The sequence below is a fragment of the Piliocolobus tephrosceles genome, chromosome 9, assembly GCF_002776525.5.
Source record: "Piliocolobus tephrosceles isolate RC106 chromosome 9, ASM277652v3, whole genome shotgun sequence".
Classification (NCBI taxonomy): Eukaryota; Metazoa; Chordata; class Mammalia; order Primates; family Cercopithecidae; genus Piliocolobus; species Piliocolobus tephrosceles.
In genome coordinates, this window is record NC_045442.1 from 15,671,024 (window position 1) to 15,695,567 (window position 24,544).

Here is a 24,544-nt window from a genome sequence, read left to right on the forward strand (position 1 = left end):
AGGGAAGAAGGACTTGAGACAGGGAAACTAGTTAGGAAGTTACTATAATTGTTTTAGTGAGAGTTGATGGAGATCGTTTGACAGTGAGGAGGGAAAAGAAGGGAACATCTTTGAGAAATATTTACCCATTATGGGACTTACCCATTCTGCTTTTGGATAGGGGACAATATGGGGACTGGTAAGGGAGAAGAGACAATAGAAACTATTCCAATGATATGTCTTCAGCTGGTGTCTTAAGTTTAATGAAATGCAGCATTTAAAAATCCATTTAATTTAGTACAACGTCAGGTCTATAGTCTTTGAATCAAACTTGGGATTGTAGTCTTGATAGAAAGGTTTGCATTTTTTGTTTTTGTTTTTTTAACGAGGTGCTATATTGTTTATTTGGGATTTTTTTTTTTTTTTTTAGAGACTAGGCATTAGGTGTTTTGAATTGTTTGAGACTAGCAAGTTAGCATGAAAACAGTAGCAGGTTTTGAAAGTTTGTTTTTCAGCACTGAAACACTTTGACTTCTTTGAACACAAGAGTGGAAATTTCAGTAACTGGTTGTGGATGTATGCATTTAAAGTGTTTCTTTCACCTTAGCATTGAAATTACTAAATATATTTCTCTCCGGTGGTTTTGGCTTGACCAAAGGGTTGTCTCCATTGGACGCTTTTTGTTAGTTTCTCGCTCAGAGGATAACTTCTGTTTCTTACATAATTAGCCTTCACTTCTGTAGACACTACTTTTCCAGGCTTCTATGCTTAGAACATTTCCAGTTGGGCCACTATGATGACATCATCTGTGATTACTTTTTTCCCATGACAATAATGCTTTAACTTTTGAAATACAGGTGGCGTTCCTGTATATTTAATTTATGGTGATGCTGTTACCTTGTAGCAGAGGTGTTTTAAATAGCTGCTGGTGATACAAATTAATTATGAAGTGATTTTTCTTACATGCATGTAACTGGTTTCTAAGACTATTAGGGTCCAGACATTTGACATTTGTCTCTTTGAACTTATATTTTAAGGATTAATTCTTGCTCTTTGATATGATGTATTAAATATATTGCTATATAATAAATACTTATAATATTAAAATGTTATTATTATGTATTTAATATATTATACACCAAACAAAATGTCTTTATGTATTTTATATATTTAAGCTTAGAAATCTTGGATGAAAGTACTGATACCACTTTAAAAGCAATTAGGTGAATCAGCTTGGCCTTCTTAGAGTATACCTTAATTCAAATTGCTATTAAGAAAAAAATGTTTAACAAATGTTGTGTGTAAAGCTCTGCTAGGGTTGGGGAGGTATGGGGGATGACAGTCCTAGCCACACCAGCTATGGAGAGGGATGTGTAAGAAATAACCTGTAATCAAAGCAGAATAAACTGTGTTAAACAGAAGTACATGGAGTTTACTGTGGAAAGGTGGACGAAAGAGCAGTTCAGTCTACTGGAAATTGGGAAGTGCTTCTTCAAAGGGGAGAACTCTGGGCTTGATCTTGACCATGGAACATCATTTTGTAAGTTGGGGCATGAGTAGATAGACAACTCTGTTTTAGTAAATGGCAATGAAGCTCTTTTTGAAAATTATTAGATAAGTTTTGAAGGGATAATTTATAAAAAGTGACTAAATACTATTATATCGTTAGCTGTTTATTAACAGCTTAGCAATTTTACCATTTCTTTTTCTAGTTGGAGTCATGGAGCTATATTCTATGTCACTCCCTGACTGGTAGGTTCCTGAGGAAGTATGTTTGCTACTTTAGGCTACCAAGGAGCCAATTAGTGAGTGTGCTGCAGCAGCTCTGCATTAAGGATAATGAACTCTTTGTTACAGAGCCCGGTATGGGAATGGGGGTGTTCCAGTTAATCACATATTTTATTTACTAGAGGTTTACAATGCATTTGTTTTGTAGAGACTTTTTATCTTCAAAGAAATTAAATGCTCCAAATAATTAAAAATGAAAATCATACTGAATATAATTTAATCTTTGACTCAGAAAGTACATTTGATTCACTTCTTTCAGTGAAAGGCTTTATAGTACAACATGAAAACACTGAGATACTAATGATAGGATATTCTGAAGGCAGTATAGGATAAGTATTAAGAGTTCAGATTTAGGAGTCAGGTCTGCGTTTGAGTCTCTTTTAGCCGTGTGGCCTTACTTAACCTTTCTACACCTCATTTTTCCAGCTGTAAAATGGAGATAATAACCTTGGTGTAGGACAGATTAAATAATGTCTTGTACAAAAAGTGCTGTGGGTAGTGTTTGACACACGGTGCATCCAGAAACGATAGCCCTTGCTATGATCTTAATATACAGCACCTACAGAATACTTAACAATCGCTTTAAATAAATTAGGTGGAATTTTTTTCCAAGTAATAATATCTTCTCATTTAAAAAAAAAAACTTAAATAAAAGTAGAATTTAGAAGCCTCTGGTTTTCACCAACTGATAAAGGACATACATTTGGCAGGAAGCAATAAACTTGATAGTTTTTCTAGGATCTTTCAAGACGTATGTTCAGCAATAATCTTTGATGAGATAAAACTAAAACCACATTGAAATTAAGTAAAAGTTTTCTCTGTATTAAGTAGAAAACTCATAAGGCAAAGCTATTATAGTAAATATTGATATAAATAAAGTCTTATGTTCAGAAATTCTTTCATGGCACTAATAAGGATATCACAGGGTAGATACCTAAGCTGTGGCTTTCCATTAAGGCATGGTGACAATTTCCTAAACTCAGATGGCTGAGCTCAAATTAGATTGTTAAAGAAGGCAGTTCAGACTGTGATAGTAGGAAAGATAAAGGCTGCTTATTGAAAACTCCTCAGAATATTTCAGTGCCCTTTGGGAAAAGGGCAGCTGCCTTAGGAAATTCACATGGGCACTAATGTCTCTTCCAACGAAGATTTGGAGGTTGGCTCTTTTATTTCTATGTCAATGCAGGTGCCCTCTTTTCTCTGTTTTTCATCAGGAGTACAAGATTCTACTCTAGTAGCCTCTGAATTCAAGGTTCTTTAATATATCAGAAATAATATCCGTTGTATTTTTAATGTTTTGTCATCCTGGTTTTAAAAAATACATCTTTTTCACTTAACAGAAAAAAATACATAACCAAAAGTTGAATGTTAAATATTGTTAGACTGTCATCACATCATTTTATGGAATAATATCTCTTGTACTTACAGAGGTGGGTAAGCTCTTATAAGGTCAACTCTTTGTGCCTTCTATCTTTACACTACCAGACAGTATATATTAGGGTGACATTCTAAGATTCAGATGTTTATTTTTGAATTTGATACAAGGGATGGAAATTTTTTCTCTTTCTTGATTATATGTATTATTGCTGTTCTTTCTGTGTGAGGATTATGTTGATACTCTGATACAAAGGATGCACAAAGCAAAGTCTCTGTCTTTAAAAGTATAAGCAGGTAGATATAGAATGTGTAATTAATTGTCCTAGTTGTAAATAACTGTCCTGGGTGGTACAGTTGGTAAGTGCTGATAGAGATAGAAATTATAGATTAGGTGGGTAAGATTAGGCAGTCTAGGCATTACAGAAAAGGTAGAACTAAGAGTCTCGAAGGATGGATCTGTGAAGACAGAGAGGAAAAGATAAATGAGAAAAGGTAGAGAGGTAAAAATGAATATGTGAAGTGGTTCTCAGGGACCCAGCCTGCCTAAAACAATTAAAGGTTGGAAGTGGTAGTGGAAATATGACCTTATTAGTATGAATTTAGCATACCAGAATGAAGAATTTGCATCTGATTCTATAGAATGTATGAAGAGTTTTCCATATATGACTGATGTGATGAAAATACTATTTTAGGAGAACTCAGAGAACCGTGCCATTGCTGTTACATACGTAATAATGCCAGAATCGGAAGAGGTGCACACAAACTCAGAAAAACTGCATTTCCAAGTGTGATTTTAGATTCCGAACAAAAAGTTTTTGTGGTGAAACATTTTAATGATATAACTTACAGAAATGGGACAATAGTGAAATTATTGTGGCATAAGAAATTTGCAGATATTAATGTGTATTAGAGGTACACTCTTCAAATCAGTGGGTACCTGTTTTAATTGTTCTTTGAATAGTTTCTTTTTTTCTTCATGTACAAACATTTTTAAAAGCTGACTGAAAGTTGTATAGTATAATGTACAATTTATAAGAAGATCATTGTATTCAGGTGTTGGGGGATGGCCCTGGAAATTGTGTTTTACACGAAACAATATATTCTTTTCTGGCAAAATTTTTTATAATTTAATAGCCCCACTGAAACAAACTCTTGACTGCCAAGAATGTTTTACGGCTTCTCAACTTGGGTTGCAGAGTGGTGGAAATCCCCCAGTCACACCAGCAGTTGCTTCTAAGAAGCAAGTGTAGGAGCCTGTGGCTTGCGTCACCCAACGGTGCGGCCCCTGGAAGTCTGGCTGCCTTGATGTCCCTCCTTGAAGGCTCTGCAGTCGGTGCTTACTGGCCAGGGGCTTCGTTGCAGGCTGTTCTTAAACACCTGAGGCCTTCATGGTAACCAGAGGACATCATGACTTCTCCAGAACATAGCTTTGTCATAGGCCCACACAGAGCCAGCTTGGGGTGCTTTTGGCCAGGGTGTTGTGGGCTTTCTGGCTTTTTTCACCTGCTTCACAGGGACCTAGGGATAACTTGCTTGCACCCTCATGGAAGAGTCACATCCCTCCAGATTATCCTTATACTCTCTCCTTGCAGGAAAAGCTTAATCAAGGCTACTGGTTCTGTCTTGATAACATAGACTGGCAGAGTCTGTGCTGGGTTTGGCTTGTGGGTGCCTCGCTCTCGTCACTCCTGCTCACTGTTTTGCTGCTAAAATGAACAGGACTTGATTACACATACACACACACACACACACACACACGATGATGACTAATGGATACATAGGAGGTGGCGGGCAAGGGTCTACTCAGGGTAACAGGCCAAACACAACACAGTTTCCCAAAGTGATATATTTCCTAAAGATCTAGGGAGAAAATATTCATTTTATATCAAGAGACACATGATTATATTAGTAAAATGCAAAACTTCATCTGAGTTTTTAACTTGAGATGTCAAAATTTATGCTTGTTGTTGGATTTATTCTTATGTATTAGGGATATTAAAAAAAAAAAAAAAGGGTGAGAAGCTTAGTTTTAAAGGAATGGAGAACTTTTGGAATCCATAGGCCTTATGTTGAAATTTGTGGGTTGTTTGACTGTCTTTGAAATAATTATTTCTATTCTTTTTTTTTTTTCTTTTGAGGCAGAGTCTCACTCTGTTGCCTAGGCTGGAGTGCAGTGGCGTGATCTCAGCTCACTGCAGCCTCCGTCTCCCAGGTTCAGGCAGTCCTCCTGCCTAAACCTCCCAAGTAGCTGGGATTATAGGCACATGCCACCACATCCAGCTAAGTTTTGTATTTTTTAGTAGAGACGGAGTTTCACCATGTTGACCAGGCTGGTCTTGAACTCTTGACCTCAAGTGATCCACCTGCCTCCTCCCAGAGTGCTGAAATTGCAGGCATAAACCACTATTTCTGTTCTTTACCAGGAGAAATGTGTAAGTTAGACTTGATTGACTATTATATCCTTGACAAACCAAGCCTTAATTTCATAGACATCTTTAAATCCTCAAGTTCCAGGAGTTTCACCAACAACTATTCATCATTATTCATTATGGAAAAGCAGCTAGGTCTGAATTTGCTGTCCATGATCTTTGGTGTCACTCACCACAATTTTTAACTGTCTTGCCTCTGAGAGCTCATAAACGATACCCCATGAGAATATTAATAAGTAAATTACTATTAATCCCCATAGACATTTATGTATTAGGTTCTGTTTTGTCATCCAGGTTTTGGTGTACATGCCCAGTCCCAGGAGACAGAATGTAGTCCTTTCATCTATAATATCATTAATTTGATTTGGTACTGAGTTTTTTGCTTTTTTCTAAAAAGAAAGAAAAAAATATTTGGTTTTGTCTTGCCTCTTAAGCCTTATTTGCATGTATAATAAACATAATTGGAATGTGCTAAAGATTCCAGTGAAATCTCTCTAGTGGAATCTCTTTGGGCACTTCATTTTTTTAGAGCTTTGGAAAGAGGATTGTTAAAGAACATTAAAAAAAAACCCTTCAACATGTAACCTCTGTGGAATAAATGTTTTCAGGATTTACCAGAAAAATCTATTAATCTGTATTGTGTCAGATACCTATCCTGGTAGACCTAGTTGGCATACTGGATAAACTGGCTGATTGAATTGATTCTATTGGAAGTCCACCAATTTGAAAATGTGCTTTAATTCCTATTGACTTAAATATGAGAATAATTCTTTCTATCTTAAAAAGAACTGAAAAACACTCCACTAATGTATCATCAGGTATAGATATAAATAATCTTTCTTATTCAGGAACATTATTTCTTCCACTCTTTGGGGACTTGGGATCTTGTTGGTGGAACTTACATTGCCCTACCATTGATTTACTCAGTCAACTCACCCCAGTTTTTACACATTTTTGTTAAGTACTGGTTATTAATGTATTCAGCATACTTTTGTTAGGAATCTTTCATGCTGGCACTGTGTCAGATGCTAGGAATGAAAAGAGGAATGAAATATGGTTCCTTCCTTTAAGTGGCTTGCAGTAGAAAGGGAGGGGATCCAGGGGTAAGATAGATGCACAGAAGCAAACTTTTATACCATGTATTTGAAAAGCGCTTTGTCAAACAAAACATTTTCATACTGATTTCTTTTAACCCTCTTTTAATTCTGTGAAATAGATGGTAGCATTTCTGTTTCACAGTGAAGTGGATTGTTCCTCGGCATTAGGGGGTGGGCAATAAGTCTGGAAAGGTAAATTGGATAAAATCCAATGGGCTTTGAAAGCCAGACTAAGAAATTTTGTCATTATTCAGGAGGTTGGAGGTCAAAAGTTTTGTGACAGATGAATAATGACGTTAGACTTGAGCTTGAGAACGCCATATTCAGTATGAATAGGCTGGATTAGACAAGGAGGGATGGGCAGAGACTGAAGAGGCTGTTGCAGTAGTCTCAACAGGAGGCAATTTGGTCTTATGGTCAGAAAAGTAGCAGTAAAAATGAGCAGGGAGTAAACGATGAGAGTTCTGTGGCAGAGGCTGAATGGTGAGAACATGGCAGTTTATTTGTGAGGCATGTAAGCCAAAGACTGGAGTGAAGGGTGTCTCTGAGGCTTCACCTTGGGTGCCCAGGAGATTGGTGGTATGAGAAGGAAGAAAACCAGACAGAACTGGTCTAGAAGACATGATGATTGGCCTTTCACGGACAGGTAGGATATTCAATCCAAGATTTGGATCAGACGTTTGTAAACATGATATTATAAAGGGTAAAGAGATTGGTGGTTGAAAAGATTTACTAGTCCTCCATCCATATAGGGATGGTAGTTAGTGGTGAGAGAATATGAAATCACCAAAGTGGAGTAGAAAATGCCTGAAAACAACCTTAGGAAATATCCAGTGTTCCCCACCTAAAGGTGAAGAGGAAGATAACAAAGAAAAGGAGTGATTAGAAATATAGGAGAAAAGTTAGGCTACCAGATAGCAAGAAGAGCGAGTCTCAAAAAGGAGCAAACATTTGGTATCACATGGAGTTGAGAGATTAAAGAGTGAGGTGATTTTAGTGAAAATGATTTGTTGGGGGCCTTCGTCAAAGAAGCAGTGAGTATTGGTGGTGTGAGTTGTTTCAGATTAAAGAATATGAATGAGTCAAGGTAACAAAGTCAGCAAGGGCTACTTGGTAGGATTTAGAGATTGGCAAAATAAAAATGGTAGAATGTCCAAGAGATAATGGACTGTCAGCGAGTCCTGGTGAGAGAGGTGAGTAAATACAGGTAGATTAGGAGACAACTGGGATGAGGGTGGGAGTATACCAGCAGGTCTCTAGGAGAGAGGGGGTGTCGGGTGAGATTGATCAGATGGGATTCTGATTGTATGAGATTTTATGGTATAAGATTTTATTGATTACTGTTCCTTTGGAAACATGTTCGGAGAAATTCAGTTTGTGAAAATGTGTTATAAATTGTAAGACAATATGTAAGTGTGAGGTGGTATTATTCAAATCCAAGTCACTTGAAGTAATTATACCATTTTACTTACTGCAGGAGCAATGAATCTTTAAAAATGCAATCCTAAACGGAAAATAATTTTGAACACAAGTACTCTAGCTCTGTGAATATGAAAAGCATATTGTTAAATGAAGGCTAGGAGTTTGTGTGTGTTGGAGGGGGCGGGGAGGGGAGGCTAGCAGTGAATTATTTACAAAGTAAGAAGAGGCTATGCATATTTTGAAAAGAAAAAAATGTTAAAATAAGTAGTTGTGGAGCATAAGTCAGAAATTGAAGTAATTATTTTTCTTTAGTTCTTTCTTTTCTAAGAGAGAAATAGAACAAACCTTTGTCCTTAATTATTTTAAATTATTAAGTGAATGGTTTATGGCATTTATTTTATATTCATGTATCAGTTAAGAATCCTAATAGGAAACAAATGACACACTCAAAACAAATATCTGAGGAAAGTTTAGTGGAGAAGGTGTCGGCAGGGTTAAGGACATCAAGAAGGAATGGTATAGCACCAGGGACCAGCACTGCATGCTTAGCTGCAGTTGTGGCTGTAGGTAGAGATGCTATTGCAGCCCAGCAGGGAGGGAGGGGGGCAGTGGTGGGATGGGGCTGGGGGAATGGGGAGTAAATACCCTGCCTCCAGTGCTTGCAGTGCTCCAACCTCTTGGAGGTGCCTCCCAGTGGCAGAACGTAATAAGCCAGTGGGCCAGCCCAGGTGATACACTCTCCAGAGGTCAGTGTCCTGGGGTGCAGGGAGGGGCAGAGTGGAGCAGGAGGGGCAAACAGAAAATCAAGAGCACAGTTATTTCCAAACCTGTTGCATTTCAGCCATTCTGTCTCTTTTAGACTAAATCTAAGACTTTTCTGTATCATTATTTCTGATTGGAAGAAGCCTCGTGAAATTGTACTGGACTCCTCGAAACCAGCCAGCAGTGAGCTCCCAGTAGAACTGACAGTTTAGAGCAGCTCTGTGGAAGAAGTAGAGCTTATGCCTAAAGAGCTTGGACCGTGGGGTGGGGCTGCCTTTCTTGTGTCCTAACTCGGCCACTTACTAACTATGTTACCTTGGATAAGCGCCTTACCATCTCTGTGCCCATTTCCTCATCGGTAAATGAAGATAAATAGAGCACTCGCATCATAGGATTGTTATAAGGATTAAGTGAGTTAACATGCAAAGTGCTCAGAAAGGTACTATAGTTAAAGTCCAATAAGTACAGTTGCTTTTAGGATGTTATTCTATGCTTCATTATTGATGAAATACACGGGGTGTTTCTCTCTTCCTCCTTTTAGACTCACTGAAGATTTTTGTTACATTATGTCACAGTTCTCAGGATATACCTTTGTCATGAAAGTGAAGCCCCAAGTCTCTAGAGCCCACTCGGTTAAACAAGATCAGTAGGACACACTCCTTTGAAAATAATTAATGTCAGTTCTTCTGTGATAGTTTGAAGTTGTACTTGTCTCCCATACACAATAAGGAGTTGACTGTCGTTTGAGAAAGTTACTCCTGTCCTGCCCCTTCCCTCTTCCTCCTCTTCCCTCCTCCCAGCCAGGTGGCACACCTCCTGGATTTCACATTTAATTTGAATTCACTTCTTAAATACAAAATGAGTCAATGTGTAGACCAAAATGGACTTTGCTTTATAATTCCAGCAGTAACGGGGTTTGGAAAGAGCTATTGTGGAAGGTGTAATAGTACTCTAAAATACTCTAAAAATAACTTATTTTAAAATGCCCTCCAAAGAGCTTGTTGTTATGTGACTTCTCATTGAAAGATTTAAAATCCTAGAACCAGGAATTTACAGTTTGCATTGTCTTATAAAAGCACTGTTAACCAGTTTTAATAGATCTTTGTTCTTATGTAGGATTTTTTTTTTTAAATCTTTGCAAACACTGTACACTTTTTACTCTGAATAGTTTCTCCTCCTTAGGTATTCTTGTTCCAAAAGAAGATATATGTTTAAGAAAGAGAAACAAACCAACCAAAAAAACCCACTTTGATCACTGCCAAATGCCATAGTGATTACTGCGGTGATCAGGTTTTTTGCTCTAATGATTCGGTTATTTTCTGGCTAATATATAGAAGATTAGTCCATAGCACAAATTAAAGGACAGTTTCAAGTCCTCACTGATTTACTTCTTATCTTTTTACTTATTTATTTTAACTTTGAGGTAAATTAACAAGTGATATTGTAGAAGAGATACTAGTGATTCCTAGAAATATTTGAAAACATTTCAAATTTTAGAATTAGAGTTTACTACGGAAAATTCTTTAGTATTTGGAAATATCACAAAGTAAAACTATTGATGCTTTTGCGTAAAAACTTCAGAATGTTAAGGTAAATCATTTTATTTAAAGCAACTTTTAAAATACTAATTTAAAATGTTTAAATTCTGTGGTTTCATTTTACAAAGACCCCGTTTTAAATGTGAATGTGTCTAGGTTTATTTTGCACCTGATTAAAAACACCATTTTCCTTAACCTGTCAGCAGCTCGGCTGAGCAGTCAGACCGGATTATTCAATATCTTGTCTGACATGAGGACAGCAGTCCAAAGAGAAAGATATCACAAATTGGTGCCACACTTCAATAAATAGAGACATTTTATTTTTCACCAAGCTAATTCAATCCAGTTCAGTTAACTCTTTCTTCCCCCTTAAGGACAGATCAAAAAAGGCAGCCATGAGTGACTGTGTTCGTCAAGTGTTTGACACGTCAGTGTGTGATACAAAGCAGACCACAAGGGAGGGGCTCTGCCTTTAGACTTCAGACAATACCCGGTACAAGAGCCTCTCACTCAGGTCTGCTTTGTAGGGAGCTGGAGAGAGTGGCTCAGATCACTCAGGTGGAATGAGAAGTAGCCGGGCTTGCCGCACTGCAAACCCTTCCCCTTAGAGTTGTGACTTTTTCAGCATTCTTGGGAATTCTCAGGCATTTTTGAGCGGCCATTGAGTTACATTTTAGTTTTATAAGCTGTGGTTGGCTACTACATATCATTAGTTTTGTGATTTTCATAAAATCTTTGTCCTAAATGTTGTTCCTTGTAAACCCTTATTACAATAAATATTATACCGATATTTCTGTTTCTTGGTTCACTGATTTCTTCCTGAGACATATACTGAAATTTATATAGTCATAATACTGTTCAATCTCAAGGATGCAATGGGATGGATTATGCCACCAAATATAAAATGTTTAAATATTTACAAGAAAAGATTAACATTGTCCAAAGATTACCTCCTGCTCTACAGATTGGGCCTGAGGAACGCGTCATCAGAACCTTTATGGGCTCCTGCTGACCCTGCTGCCTCGCTGCCAGTCTACTCTGTGTCCTGCAGCGACGCTACTGTCTGACAGCCCCAGGCCACGCCATATGTTTGCAGAGCCCTCCTTGTCTAGCCTGCCAAACATATCCTTCATGTCATTTTAAATCCTGCTTTTTCCATGAATTAGGCATTCCTTGACTAATTGCTGTGATAGAACATTTCATTTCTCTATGAAGTCTAAAAATTTAATTATCCAGAGTGCTCTCCCCCACCTCCCACAAGTACATCTCTACCATGTGCCTTCTCAAAATGCAACATTGTTGTTCTCTGATTCATCTATGTGGCCTATATGTTCAGGGCTTCTGCAGTGCAGCCAGTGCTCACTAAGTAAATCTATATACAGGGAATGGGGCTAGGGCTGTGTGTCATAGGAGGACAGTCTAGAGCCCAGACAGCGCCACCAGCTGCTGATAGAATGACCACACGCAAGTTACCTAACCCTTCTGTGACTTGTTTCCTTACCTTTAAAATGAAGATGTGATAGATACTGGACCATGAGACTACCATAAGGATCATAAAGATTAAATGAGTTAATTTTGGTAAAGTGCTTAGAACAGTGTCTGGCACACATTAAGTGCTGTGTAAATGTTTATGAAATAATTATTTTATTTCATTATTTTATTTATGAAATAAAATAATGTTCTGATAGTCACAGTGCTAAGTGTTTTCCATGTTGTTAACTCATTGAATATTCACAGGAGTCTTATGTGGTAGATACTGTTGCCATCTCCGTTTTACAGATGAGGGAACCAAGACACAATCAAAGTTAAGTAACTTGCTCAAGGTCACAGGGCAGAAACAGGATTTGAATTCACACCACCTGGCTCCAGCCACTTCTCTGCTTGCAAGCACCTTGTATGCTCTTGGGCCTGAGTGTAAATCATTTTGTTTTTAGACTATCCCAGTCAGATGGGAGATGTAGCAGAATGTGTTTCTTGACATATTAGAAAACATGCTGTGAGATAATGGGGTAGGAGAGATGAATCCCACTGGACCCCCTATTGGCTACCTTGGATTGAAAATCAGAGAAGATGGAAGCCACATGTGTTAGCAGCTGCTACCATGGTACTCTAGGCTAAGGTGGACTGTGTGAGAATGCTTTTCTGGATTTGGTTTTTGTCTTTTAAGCCACTTCTTTGTGGGCTCTTGATGCTTTGCTGGTATAGTGACTTGAGTCCAGGACCATGCAGAACACCATAAAGATGTTGAGAAAATGTACCAGCCACACAGGCCATTAACTGGTGCATTGTAGGTTTTTAAAACATGTTTCACTCTCTCTACATGCAACCCAGCTCTGCTGAAATACTACATTTATCCACAGGAGTTCTAGTTAGAAAAGGCGAGCAATCACTTCTGGAAGCTAGTACTTCAAATCTTAGTCATAGCCAATGAAATCTTGGTTACATGGGAAACTCTCTGGAGGTGGTTGACATGCATGTGTGCCCTGTGCATCTTAGAGCGTAGGATTTGTACATATAATTATAGATACTTTACCAACATTATATCCAGTGTCCAGACTTTTTGTCATACAATCAAAAGGTTCAAAAGTAAATTTCTTAAATCTTCAAAGGATCCCGGTTATTTTACTGTCAAGGGACAGATAATGAAAACATACATATTTTACAGTTGTTGTTTTGTGTGTGGAATAAAAAGGTTCCTAGGACACTAATGCTTTGTGAAGGTTTTAAAGGCTAATACCTTTAAGTGCTGGGTAAAAATTAAACTTGAATAGCACCGATGAAATATTTACTCGTCAGATGGCTTTGAAGTTTAGCGTCTTTTTGGTTGCAGTCCCATCTAATGGACATGTTTCAAAGAAGAAAGTAGTTACAGCATTCAGCTGTGATGTTTTCTTCTCTGTGTGGAAGAAATCTGTGTTGTTTTGATTCATTTCAGTATTTAAATTTTCAAGACTAGCTACTTAGAAATTGCGTTAACGAGATAAATGTTTCCCACAATTCTGAATTTTTTCTTATTGATAGGGTTATGTTTGAAAGCTGAGTTTTCTAACACTTTTGGCATTTTTAAACAGATTGCTTTCACTCTTTTATTCTATAATCTTTCCAACCTACATTTACTTAATTCTCCCTAGTTTTATATCAGAGGGCCTAAGGTGAGTGACTGTGTGTAAATATAATGGAAATCTGTTACACAAATTAGTTTTACAAAATATCTTGCTGGATAAAAGTGCTGTGTTTAAAGATGTTTAAAAACTTCATATTTCGTTCTTCAGTTCTGATAACTAAAAAGTTTTCCTTCAAATTTTAAAATTGTACTGATGCTTTAAGAATGTTGGGGAAATACTGGATTTTTTTCTACTTCTTGGATGAAGTTTCACTCATCTGAATAATGTAGGGCTTTAGAAATTTGTATTACAATCTAGGTTAAAATTTTTCTATTTTTGTGTTTCCTCCCACGTGAGTTATGACACTTTTAACATTTGTTTGTGTTTTATTAGTTTTCATATGAGTCCAACAAGCAATGAAGACCTCAGGAAAATCCCGGTAAGTTGCTGAAGGGGTGAGAAGGTTGTCAAAGAACAAGCCGGTCTTTTTATCTGGCACACATTTCTAAAAATGCCTTTGTCTTCTTGCCTTCTGCCTCACTTACCTTAAGAATTGTAGCTTAGCATAGTAATTTTAGGAGAAAGAAAGTAAAATATAATCTTTGCCTTTAATATACAATAGGGTGTGACTCGTATGATCTATGAAAGTTCAAGCAAAATTGGTTATAATTGAAGCCAATTTAGAATATACATATTTTGTGTACAGACTGTTTTGAAATTAGTATGCAAGCTGTATGTCAGGGTCAAATTTGCAGTTATGAAATAAGAGCATGTAGAAAAGACTATTTTTTGTTGTTGTTGGGACAAGGATTGAAGAAAGAATAAAGCTGCTTGTTAACATTCAACAATAGAAAAGCATCCTGGCAGGATAGCCAGATAACCAGGAAAGTATTTGAAAGAACAAATACTTTAGGACACTTATCTTTCTCATCAGAACAAAACCAAATATGTTAACAGGATTGGTAGCGACCACCTAAATCAACTCACGTATTTTGCGAGGATTATTCAGATCATCTGAACTTTATTGTAGTGTTTGAAGTCCAGTATTTAATCTCTGTTCAGAGTTCCATTGCATCTGCAGCCAATTCCAACTATATTAAACGTAGAGAATAAATTACTTTACCAAAATATGGGCAATGTTCTTGGTAGAAAACTAAATTCTCACTGAGTAACAGAAATAGAGCCTTTATTCCAAGAAACTGGTGGTTGCTATTTCAACCATCTGTCCTTGATATGTGTGATCCAGATGTATAGTAAGAATTTTTTTAGGCAATCCCATATCACCTATTACTATTTTTTAGGATGTGATATGGCTAGAAGCAGCTCAGGTGGGTTTAGGGTTTATTTTCTAAACCATTCTAAATGCAGGTGTTTATCTTTAAAATTGTGGAAACTTATAGAAGCACAGGACTTTGTACTGTATTTTTGCTGTTTTATTTAAGTGATTCGTAAGTTTTGATGTTTTATAAATTCTCAAGTCTTTATAATATGGCAGTCTGGTGAGAAATGTGAGAAAATATGAAGTCAGCCTTTGATCAGATAGTAAAATGAATTCTATCAGGCGGTTACTTAATCTCAAACAAAATGCAACATCAAAAAAATCGATTTAATGTGTAGCTATTGTTTATTAAGTAACCTTAATTACAATTTCGATTGCTTGTAAATGTACTTTTCCAAATCTTGTAATTTATTGCTATAAAAGCATCCTTAGAATTCTTTAAAGAAATAAAATGTGAAAATTGTTTTAGTTAAAGGATTTAAAGGTGATAAAAGAATCCTTGATGTGTGATTATTTTTCTCTGGAATACTAACTATTCTAAATGACAGTTAAAGGATTACTAGGTGTTGTTAATTTACTGCAAGATACAATTAAGAGGAGGAAGCGCATCTTCATACTGATCATGGTTGAAGAAAAGCATTCGAACAATTTTTATGTTGAAGATTATAAGATGTTTGAAGTAATTTACATTAAGTTCTCCAATAATAGCCGTCCACCAAGTTATTTTTTCTCCCTCTGGACATAGTATTTTGTAATTAAGTTTGTATGTCTTATATGCTAGTGCCAACACCTGTCTGTGAAAGCACAGTGTTTAAACAGGAGCAGTAGCCAGTTGAAAGGGCAGTGTGAGCTCTTTAAGGCCTAATTAAGAACTGAAAGGGAGATGAAGGGAGTAGGACAAAAGATGTGAAAGTAGCTGAGATGATATTCCCAGAGCAAAGTTCCTCATTAGAACAATAATGAGATGATCAGAGAATGCCAAGCCTTCACTTTTTTCTCTCCCTCTCCTCTAGTTGCCTTGGATGTCAGTTAGTACCCCACCAATATTTGGTTACCAGGACAACCTTTCTTTAAATCTTCAGTTATTTTGAGTCCTGATAATTTGCTTTTGTTTAAATTTAAATATTGTAAAAAATGTACATTTCCTAGTTTAAAAGGCTAGACTGTGTAAAGCAAAAATAGATCACTAGCAGTTCTCAAAATCTTATGCACAACTGTAGTATTTAAAGTTCTGGGTTAGAAAACTTCATATAATAATTCTAATATTCTCTTACCACGCCACATCTTCTTATGTCTGCATATAGACACTTTTAATAGAGGTAGGGTGGAAATGAGAAAGGGTTGGTTGTAAAAGGGGAAGAGAGAAGAAAAATTTACATTAAATTTCAGAATAAGAAAACATCTTAAAAACGTAAGTGCTGTCTGTATAGAGTGTGCTGTGAGAAAAAATATTGAGCACTTTGGAGTAACCATTTTAAGTTGCGTTTGGTCTTTGCCAGCTTAGAGAGTTTTGAATTTTGTCAGTTTTTGCAAGAATAATAAAACATATATTTTGAAAAAATAATTTTTATATTTACCTGAGAGTTTTCCTCTTTAAAAAAATAATTTTTGTAGAGCATATATTTTAATTTTCTATTGTTTATATTAATCATTTTATTTGGAGTTATATCGACAAATATATATATGTGTGTGTGTGTGGATTATATCAGTCAGTTTAAGAATCTTACGCCTAAAATTAGAAGGTTTACATTCAAATATAGGATAAAATATGGAACTCAGCATGAAACTGTTTTTAATTATTTTATATTCTTTTCCAGAATATAGTTCATAGTACACGTGTTTCTAAGATGTTTTCCTGCCTAGAAACTTGATGCTAAAATTTGGGGTAAAGTTTTCACATAAAAGGACAAATGGAAAATTTATTGACAAGGCCAGAAGTGTATTTCCAAGAAATCTGTCTACACATTAATGTTAGATTGTTGTAAGGAAAAAAAAAATAATCCAAATAATATATCTATATATTCTAGAGTATGGCTATAAAGTATGACCAGTAGTCTGAAATGATAATTGATTATTTTGAAATATTTAACTATTAATTTATATCATGGCATTAATTTATGTCAAAACACAAATTTTTGACACATCTTTCATCTTCGGTGTCTTTAGAGAAATGTTACAAAAAATTTTTAACTACATTAACTGGTAATAGTCTTAAATATAGCAGTGCACATTATTTTTTTTAACTATTTCATTGCTTAATTAGTTTGGAGAAATCAGTTTATATATGTATAATTTTATGAAGATTAGAGAGACTTGAATAGATGCTTTTATTATGTTAAATAAAGAAAAAGCATAAAGCAGTCAACTAATCAGTAATGAATCCCATTTAGCTTCCTTTCATTAATCCCTGCAATTCTCACAAGAACATGAACTTCTCAGTAAATGTTTTATTAGAAAAGTGAAATCACATTAGGCTTTATTAGTTTTTAAAGTGTGATTTAGAAAAATTACTTGGTATACCAGACAATTTTAGATTTGAAAGGGACCGTGGAGAACATCTCATCTGTCAGATAAGGAAAATGAGATCCAGGTTGCTTTCTCTCTCAAATTTATGCAGAATTTCTTGGGTTGAAGTAAGAAACTTTAGCTTATTTTTAAGAAATTTCAAAAGTATACTGAACTCTATACTGTGTCTTGTCTTTACTGTAGAAAACCGCTTAACAATCTTTTATAAGAATGTAATTAATGTTTATGTATCTCTAAACTATATCTCATGGCCAATTAAACTAGTAACTACATACGTGAGAGAGAGAGAGAGCGAGTATGTGTGTGTGTGTGTGTGTGTGTGTGTGTAGACTTATAAAAGATTAATTGATCTGAGAGAGGAGAGAGAAGTAAAACACTTGTCTCTAGAATTGTCGTTTAATGGTTTTAGAACAACATTTGAAATGTTTTTAGGGATGAAGGAAATATAACTGAAACTTACATCTGTTTCCAGTTTCTAATGCTAAAATAAACTAAATTGTTTTAGACATATTTTATAGAATTTAAGCTCACTTCCCTTTAATATCCTCTCTTTTCATTCTTACTAACTCTGGTCTTTCATATTTCAGTAGCCCTATAACTAATCTTAGCCCCTCCAAATGATTCTACTGTTGCCATTTTACTTTTCCTGGAACATAGCTTTAATCATATCCTTTCTCTGTTTAGAAACCTTCAGTGGCTTCCTATTTTCCATAGCAAAAGTCTAAAAATTGTTTATACTACCGTTCAGCATCCTTGGTGGTCTATTTCAAACCTACCATTTCAGCCCTTCTCTGCTCCCTGTCCTGTACAGTATTTTCCAGCCATTCTCTACAGAGTACCTGTTATTGGATTACCTGTTATTGGCCACTATGCCTTGAGCCTTGTTTCCTTCTTTGAACAAGTAGAGCTCACTGCTTGAAATGTCCCATTAGGCATTTCTGCCTGCAAAATCTTGAAGGCCTAGTGCAAGCTGTATCTTCTCCACAAAGCCTGAGAGATTCTGTGAAACTGGAAAAGTTTTTCAGTCCTGAATGTATTCACTTATCCTGGAGAAGGGGGTGTGCTTCAGGGACCCAAGCATCAAATTGGTATCTGTACTCTAGCTTCTCTTTTTCTGGTCTGGTAAAGTCCTGGTTCCTTGGGCTGAGAGGCTGGGGAAGTAGGGAGGGCCAGTGAAAAGTTAAACTTTGGCTTTACCGGTGAACACCCCCAAACATATAGCACTATTAAAGTAGATCCTGAAAACAGGGAAAGACAAGTTTAATTCTTATGGCGGGCGAGGTCATTCTGCATTCACCAGTCCCCATTCCCCATCCTCCACTGAATAGATAGTATTCCTTAAGAGCAAGAAAACCAATTTCCTCAATATTTTAGTTAAGTTTCCTCAAAGCCAAATGGAAATGTTTTAAAAGATAGTGATGAAAATCATTTTAAATTGTTGGGCTTAGTGAGAGAACTATGATTTAAAAAGAATAAAAAATTGCTTAGTTGTAATTGGGCATTATGTTTTACAGAATGAAAACTCTTAATGCTATACACTGTTAATAAAAGGTGATTTGTTACAGGGCCTTGATTAAATTCCTGAGATATTTTTCTTTCACTTTTGATATAACATTAATATTAGAATGCTTTGTAATAGTGAATTAGTAAGTATCTTTAAAAAAATTTTTTTTTGTTATATTTATGCCTTTGCCTAAAAGGAATTTTTGTCAATAGAATAAAGTTAAATAAATAGGTGAAATGGGAGAGAATGCAAATATACTAACCATAGTATTAATATGGTTGAACTCTTGAGTTTCCTGATAACCAGGGTCAAAAAGGGAAAGAAGATAAACTAGATATTATTACTAGGGGAAAGAAATAGACCAGTTACTCAGGGGAGGAAAAGTTCTGCCTATTTCTAAATTAAAACAGAAGTTACTCCCATGGGGCTTCCTATAAGGATAATCTTTGATTTAATTCTGAGTGCTTCCATTTTCATAGCAAATTGGAAAAGATTTTTGCTGTAACCATCTTCACTAAGAAGCCAAACATGTAACATTAAATCACAGCTCAGTGGCAGCAGTTTCATAAGGACGCATGTCCAAGTGTATAGTTTTCAGTTGCATCTTATAGTTCCTCTGAGTTGACTTTCAGAAATCTTTAGTTTTCATCTATTTTAGTTGTATTTATTATAAAACATTTCATCTCTTAACTTAATCTTACATGATATAGCCAGTCTCAGATATTAGGAAATTGCCCACAATGTTAGAAAGGGTTTTAGGATTTAGAGTTGTAGTCAAAACTTGGGTGCATCTGCCTTAGTTCTTGCCTCAGGACTGGCTAGCCAATTTGTGAACTGTCACATTCACTCTAAGCAAGGCTAGCGAAAATCTTCATCGGGGTTTGAAAAACAAAAAGTCGAAGTTCTGGATAATTCTTAATGTTTGTCCCAGATGTTATATCTACAGAAGTGACAGTCTTTATCTTGTTCTAGGACAGCAACCCCTTTGATGCCACTGCAGGGTATCGTAGTCTGACCTATGAAGAGGTTCTACAGGAGCTGGTGAAACACAAAGAACTCCTTAGGAGGAAGGACACCCACATCCGGGAACTCGAGGACTACATCGACAACCTCCTTGTAAGGGTAATGGAAGAAACGCCCAGTATTCTCAGAGTGCCATATGAACCATCCAGGAAAGCTGGCAAATTCTCTAACAGTTAATAAAGCCAATTGTATTGTGTTGATAATTGGACAAAGAGAGAGAGAGAAAGAAGGAAGGAAGGAAAAACTTGTTACTGAAAGAGACTACACTATCAGGTTTCATTACATATTCTCCTTTATTGTGAAGAATAGTTTTACCTGTAAATAGTAGCAGGGACTATCAAGAGTGACCTTTGAAGCAAGCTAAATAATTTAAACGCTTAAATTGAAAATGGGCCAGATTCTCAATGAATAAGTGGTTCCTTAGGATTCACTCAGGTGCTGGTACTGACCCACTGATCTGCCATAGGCCCAGAAATATCTTAAGAAGTACGTGAGTTGTTCCTCAGGAATAGATTTTTCATAAAGCAGAATTGATACTGTGGCTGGTTTCTCAGAAATCAGTTTGTAGAAATATTTAGCTTCAGGAATACTGCTCATTATAAACACTACTGAAAAAAACAGTTTATATTTTATATACATATATGTACATGAATATATATTCATGTATCTTGTATATAAAATATAGGCATATACCTCATATATACATGTATTTTTAGAACATTTAGAAAAAACTGATTGCCTCTAAAGTTAGGCTACCAATTTCTTGATTTGAAAATGTGTGTGCTCTATTGATGCAAGACAAGTCATCGTTCCTACTGTCATGGTTTGTTATAGAGAAGCTGCTTCAAATCACTCTTGACTACATGGACCTTGGTTTCAAAGTGAGCTGCTATATATTATTCTAGCAACAAAGTTTTTCTCTTTTCCCAAAAGTAATGATTTCAAGTCCTTTTTTTTAAAGAATGACAAATTTTAGGAGACTTCATTAACTTCACAACAGCATGAATTTCTTTGAATTAATTATCTTTAACATTTGAGTTTAAGGTATAAGCAGAAGATAAGCTAAGATAGCTTGTTTTGTTGAAATTCTGCATGCCTTTAAATCACTAGCAAAGCAAATATTATAAAGTTATATCTGAAAATAATTGTGGGAAGTATGTGATTGCCTCGTGTGTCTGATAACCCAAAGAAGCAGGCAGATTCCAGGAATGAAGAATTAGGCTTGGTTTCAGGTTACATAAATAATAGAATAGATGGTTGCCTTTGGGTCTTGAACCAAAATAAGACTTACTAAAGGAAGAGTGAGTTTTTAGAATAGACCTTTACTAGTGTGGCATTATGCATTACTCCATATCCACCCTTTAAGAATTGATTTATTATAAAATTGTGTTCTGTTTTAAAGTCCAGTCCCCCAAAATGTTGATTTCTTCCATGGATTATTTTTATATGATTTGTGCAGTTTTTTTCTGAAATTTAAATTGAAAAGCAATGTTATAAAAATATTGCTAATCTTCTGCTTATTTTTCAGCCTTAAAAGTCTGAAATACTATAAAACACTGAGAGTATCTGTGTCCTTCTGAATTTAAAATGAAAAATTCATCTCCATTTGAAGACTCACATATTCCCCAATCTTTCCATGAATTGCATTTTTTTCTAATACTCATCTCTGTTAAGACTCCGTTGAAAGTTAAATAAAAAGCCGATATAAGTTTGGGGTTTGTTTTTCTTTTTGGCTTATTTTAGTGTTTTGAATCAGAGAATACTTGGCCAAGCTCGTATTTGTAAACTAAAACCCCTTGTTATTTGTATCTTCTGCATTTCAGTTTTAATGTAAGAACATGCATTTTGAAATTATGAACATTTTTTTTCATAAAAATTCAATGCTTTAAGAAATGGAGAAGGAAAAATAGCTTTTATCCGTTTTTTTCTCCACTTAAAATTCTGTAATAAACCTCAAAATCTGGTATAGAATGGTATTTTCCCATTTGAGGTCTTGGTAGTTTTTTGTTTTTGTTTTTGTTTTTAACATGGTGCCACTTTTAATTAACTAAATGTTAGAAAATTCTCAGCATTTGTTTTTTTCTGGTAGCATTATTGAGTCTTTTCATACACTTCTTAAAATGCCAAAATTTATGTTTTCAGTATTATAACAGTATCTGCAGATACTATAATAATATGCTTTGGCCAAATTTGCTGTTTATAGAGTGAACCAAGATGTCAGTTTTGTATTGGGGATATGTTTTACATAAACAGAGCTCATTTAAAAGTATGGTTCAAGTACTGCTCTTCTTTTTATGGGGAAATAGATTTTTAAGGAGCGATTCTTTTCTTATATAAAAGCTATTGAGGCTTAGCTTTATTCATACATGAGTGATTTGATTATGACTCAATCAAAATTTTTATCTTTAAATCTGAGACAAGTATTATGTTTAAAACTGGATCTGTTAAAACATTCATCACTGCCTGAAACTTTGCTGTTCTAATGTTTATGAATTTTCACTCATTATCTAGAGTAAACTCACTGCATATTTTCATAATCAGTCAAAATAATAAGCTAAAAACAAAAAGTAAAAATGAGTTCCCAAGTAAATATATCAGTATTTCCCATGTTTGGGCAGAAGTGCAAAGTAGTTTCAATTTGTCACATTGTAGAAAAAGAGGCCAAAAAGGTCACCTTAGTCTGTTTTTCTAAAACGTAACTTTAGGTATTCTAATGATGTATTTTGTTAGTTGCTTAGAAATGGAAATAAAATATATGTGCTTATTAAATAATGCACAGTACACTACATTATAGAGTTTATTTTTGCTTTTATGCTTAAAAGAGTGCATGCCCAAAACACTTCTACCACCAAGAGGATTTTTTAAAATCACAGAATTGATATTTATCTCAAGCCTATCTTAAGCTAACATACTTCTGTTACATAATTAAACTATTTCTGCTATTATTTTTAAAGCAGTATTATTTTATAACCAGTTCTAAAATTCAGCTTTAAAAATATTGAACATACCTTCCTACCACTTATGCTTCAAATTTCATTTATTGAATACCAGGGTCTTATCTTAGAATTGTATATAAAACAACATGTAACCCATTCATGAAAAACTTTTAAGTATTGCTTTTTGCTGCTATGTTCTGCATTGAGCCTAGTTTTGCCATTGTCCCTTGAATGTAGTATTATCCATAGATTATACATAACTACGTCTATTGCTTTTGGCGGTAAATCAAGATTTAGTTGTAATTTTCCAGCTGTGAAAATGTTGCCTTGTATTTAAAAGGGTTTCATGAATGGAAACCTAAGCAAAACTAAGCTCATTAGTGACAGACTTGCTTTCTTCATGTTACTTCTCCAGCAACTCCCTCACCACCATGCCTCCCTGCCTACCATCACCGGAAGGGTGCTTATTCTTTAACAAAGAGAATCTAAAAATAAATAAATAAAAATAAAAACTGTTGTCTAATATATCTACAGTAAATGTTACACTAGATCTTTTATTTTCCTCTGTAGCTTTTCAGAAAAAGCAAATCTACCTTGGATTTGTAGATCAAGCTGAAACTTTTTTGATGTTCATATACTCATATGTCTTATAGGTGGTAGGTGTCACTTGTGTGTATGTGTAAGTGAAGTATGATGCATGCTCATTCACTTGGTCTCTTTGAAGTAAGGGAAAGGATCACAGTGCTGCTGGGCCATGATGGTATGTAGAAGGGTCTGTCAGCACACATGGAAAGCTCCCATTTGCACAGATGTAGAACTTTAATAATCCAGATGCAATCATTGGAAGTGTTTAATATGCAATTGGTAGCACCTTAGCTAATTAATCTGCATATGAAGCATTTTCTCATATATTTAATAAAAGGTGTAGAAGCTCTTCAAGCATTAAACTAGAGTTGATGTTTTATTCCATTTATTTTATCCATCAAAAAATGCACTCTCACAGTGGAGTTGAAGTCTAGTAAATGATACATGTGGGCCTGTTAATCTTCGAAGCTTCCAGATAGTTTGTGTTTTAAGGTACAAAAAAATGCTGCAGATCTAGAAATGCATATATTTAGCAGGTATTTGAAAGATAGGAGCATTATTTATAACTGAAGAGTATGACACTTACCTTCTTAAGTAAATGCTGTCATAACTTGTATACATTTTTGCAGGTACAAATTCAAAAGTATGTAAGCATTGTATAATGTGACAATTGTATAATTTATGTAATCTGATGCATGAATCAGAATTTTTATATAATATATGATTATTGACTAATAGTTGATTAAAGTGTTTAAACTTAATTCGGTTGTCAACATTTATTACAGATACAGTGGTGTTACCATAATGGATTTATATATAAGTCCTCCTTGTCTTTTAATAATTACCTAGGATGCCTCTTATTTGGTGTATTGTAGCATATATTCTGTAAGACCTACAAACTTATTTTACTATGAAAATAGTTCTGAAAAGTCATTCAAAAGATAGTTTTTAAGTTCAAGTGAACATTCTTCAACAAGTGTGTGGATGCCCTCTACACATAAGACATCCCTCATAGGGAGGGAGCTTACGATTTAGCAGAAATGATATATGAGTATTATATAGGCTAAGGTCTATGCCGAGTACTTCCTATTTATGCTTTATTTTATTTATTTCTCACAACAACCCTGTAAGGTAGGGAATACACAAGCTTTCAGAGGAAATGTAAGAAAGTACCACTTTGTGGTACTGAAGAAAG

At 35.3% G+C, this 24,544-nt stretch overlaps 1 protein-coding gene across 2 annotated transcripts in view; it reads left to right on the plus strand.

Annotated features, from left to right (window-relative positions):
- RAB11FIP2 (RAB11 family interacting protein 2) overlaps positions 1-24,110 on the plus strand; it is a 41,609-nt gene extending 17,499 nt beyond the window's left edge. For both annotated transcript variants that reach the window (XM_023224357.2, XM_023224358.2), the window contains 2 exons: positions 13,890-13,935; positions 19,778-24,110. In XM_023224357.2, the coding sequence (XP_023080125.1) occupies positions 13,890-13,935; positions 19,778-20,005 (274 nt within the window). In that variant the 3' untranslated portion in view covers positions 20,006-24,110. The remainder of the gene's footprint in view (positions 1-13,889; positions 13,936-19,777) is intronic.
- The last annotated feature ends 434 nt before the right edge of the window (positions 24,111-24,544 follow it).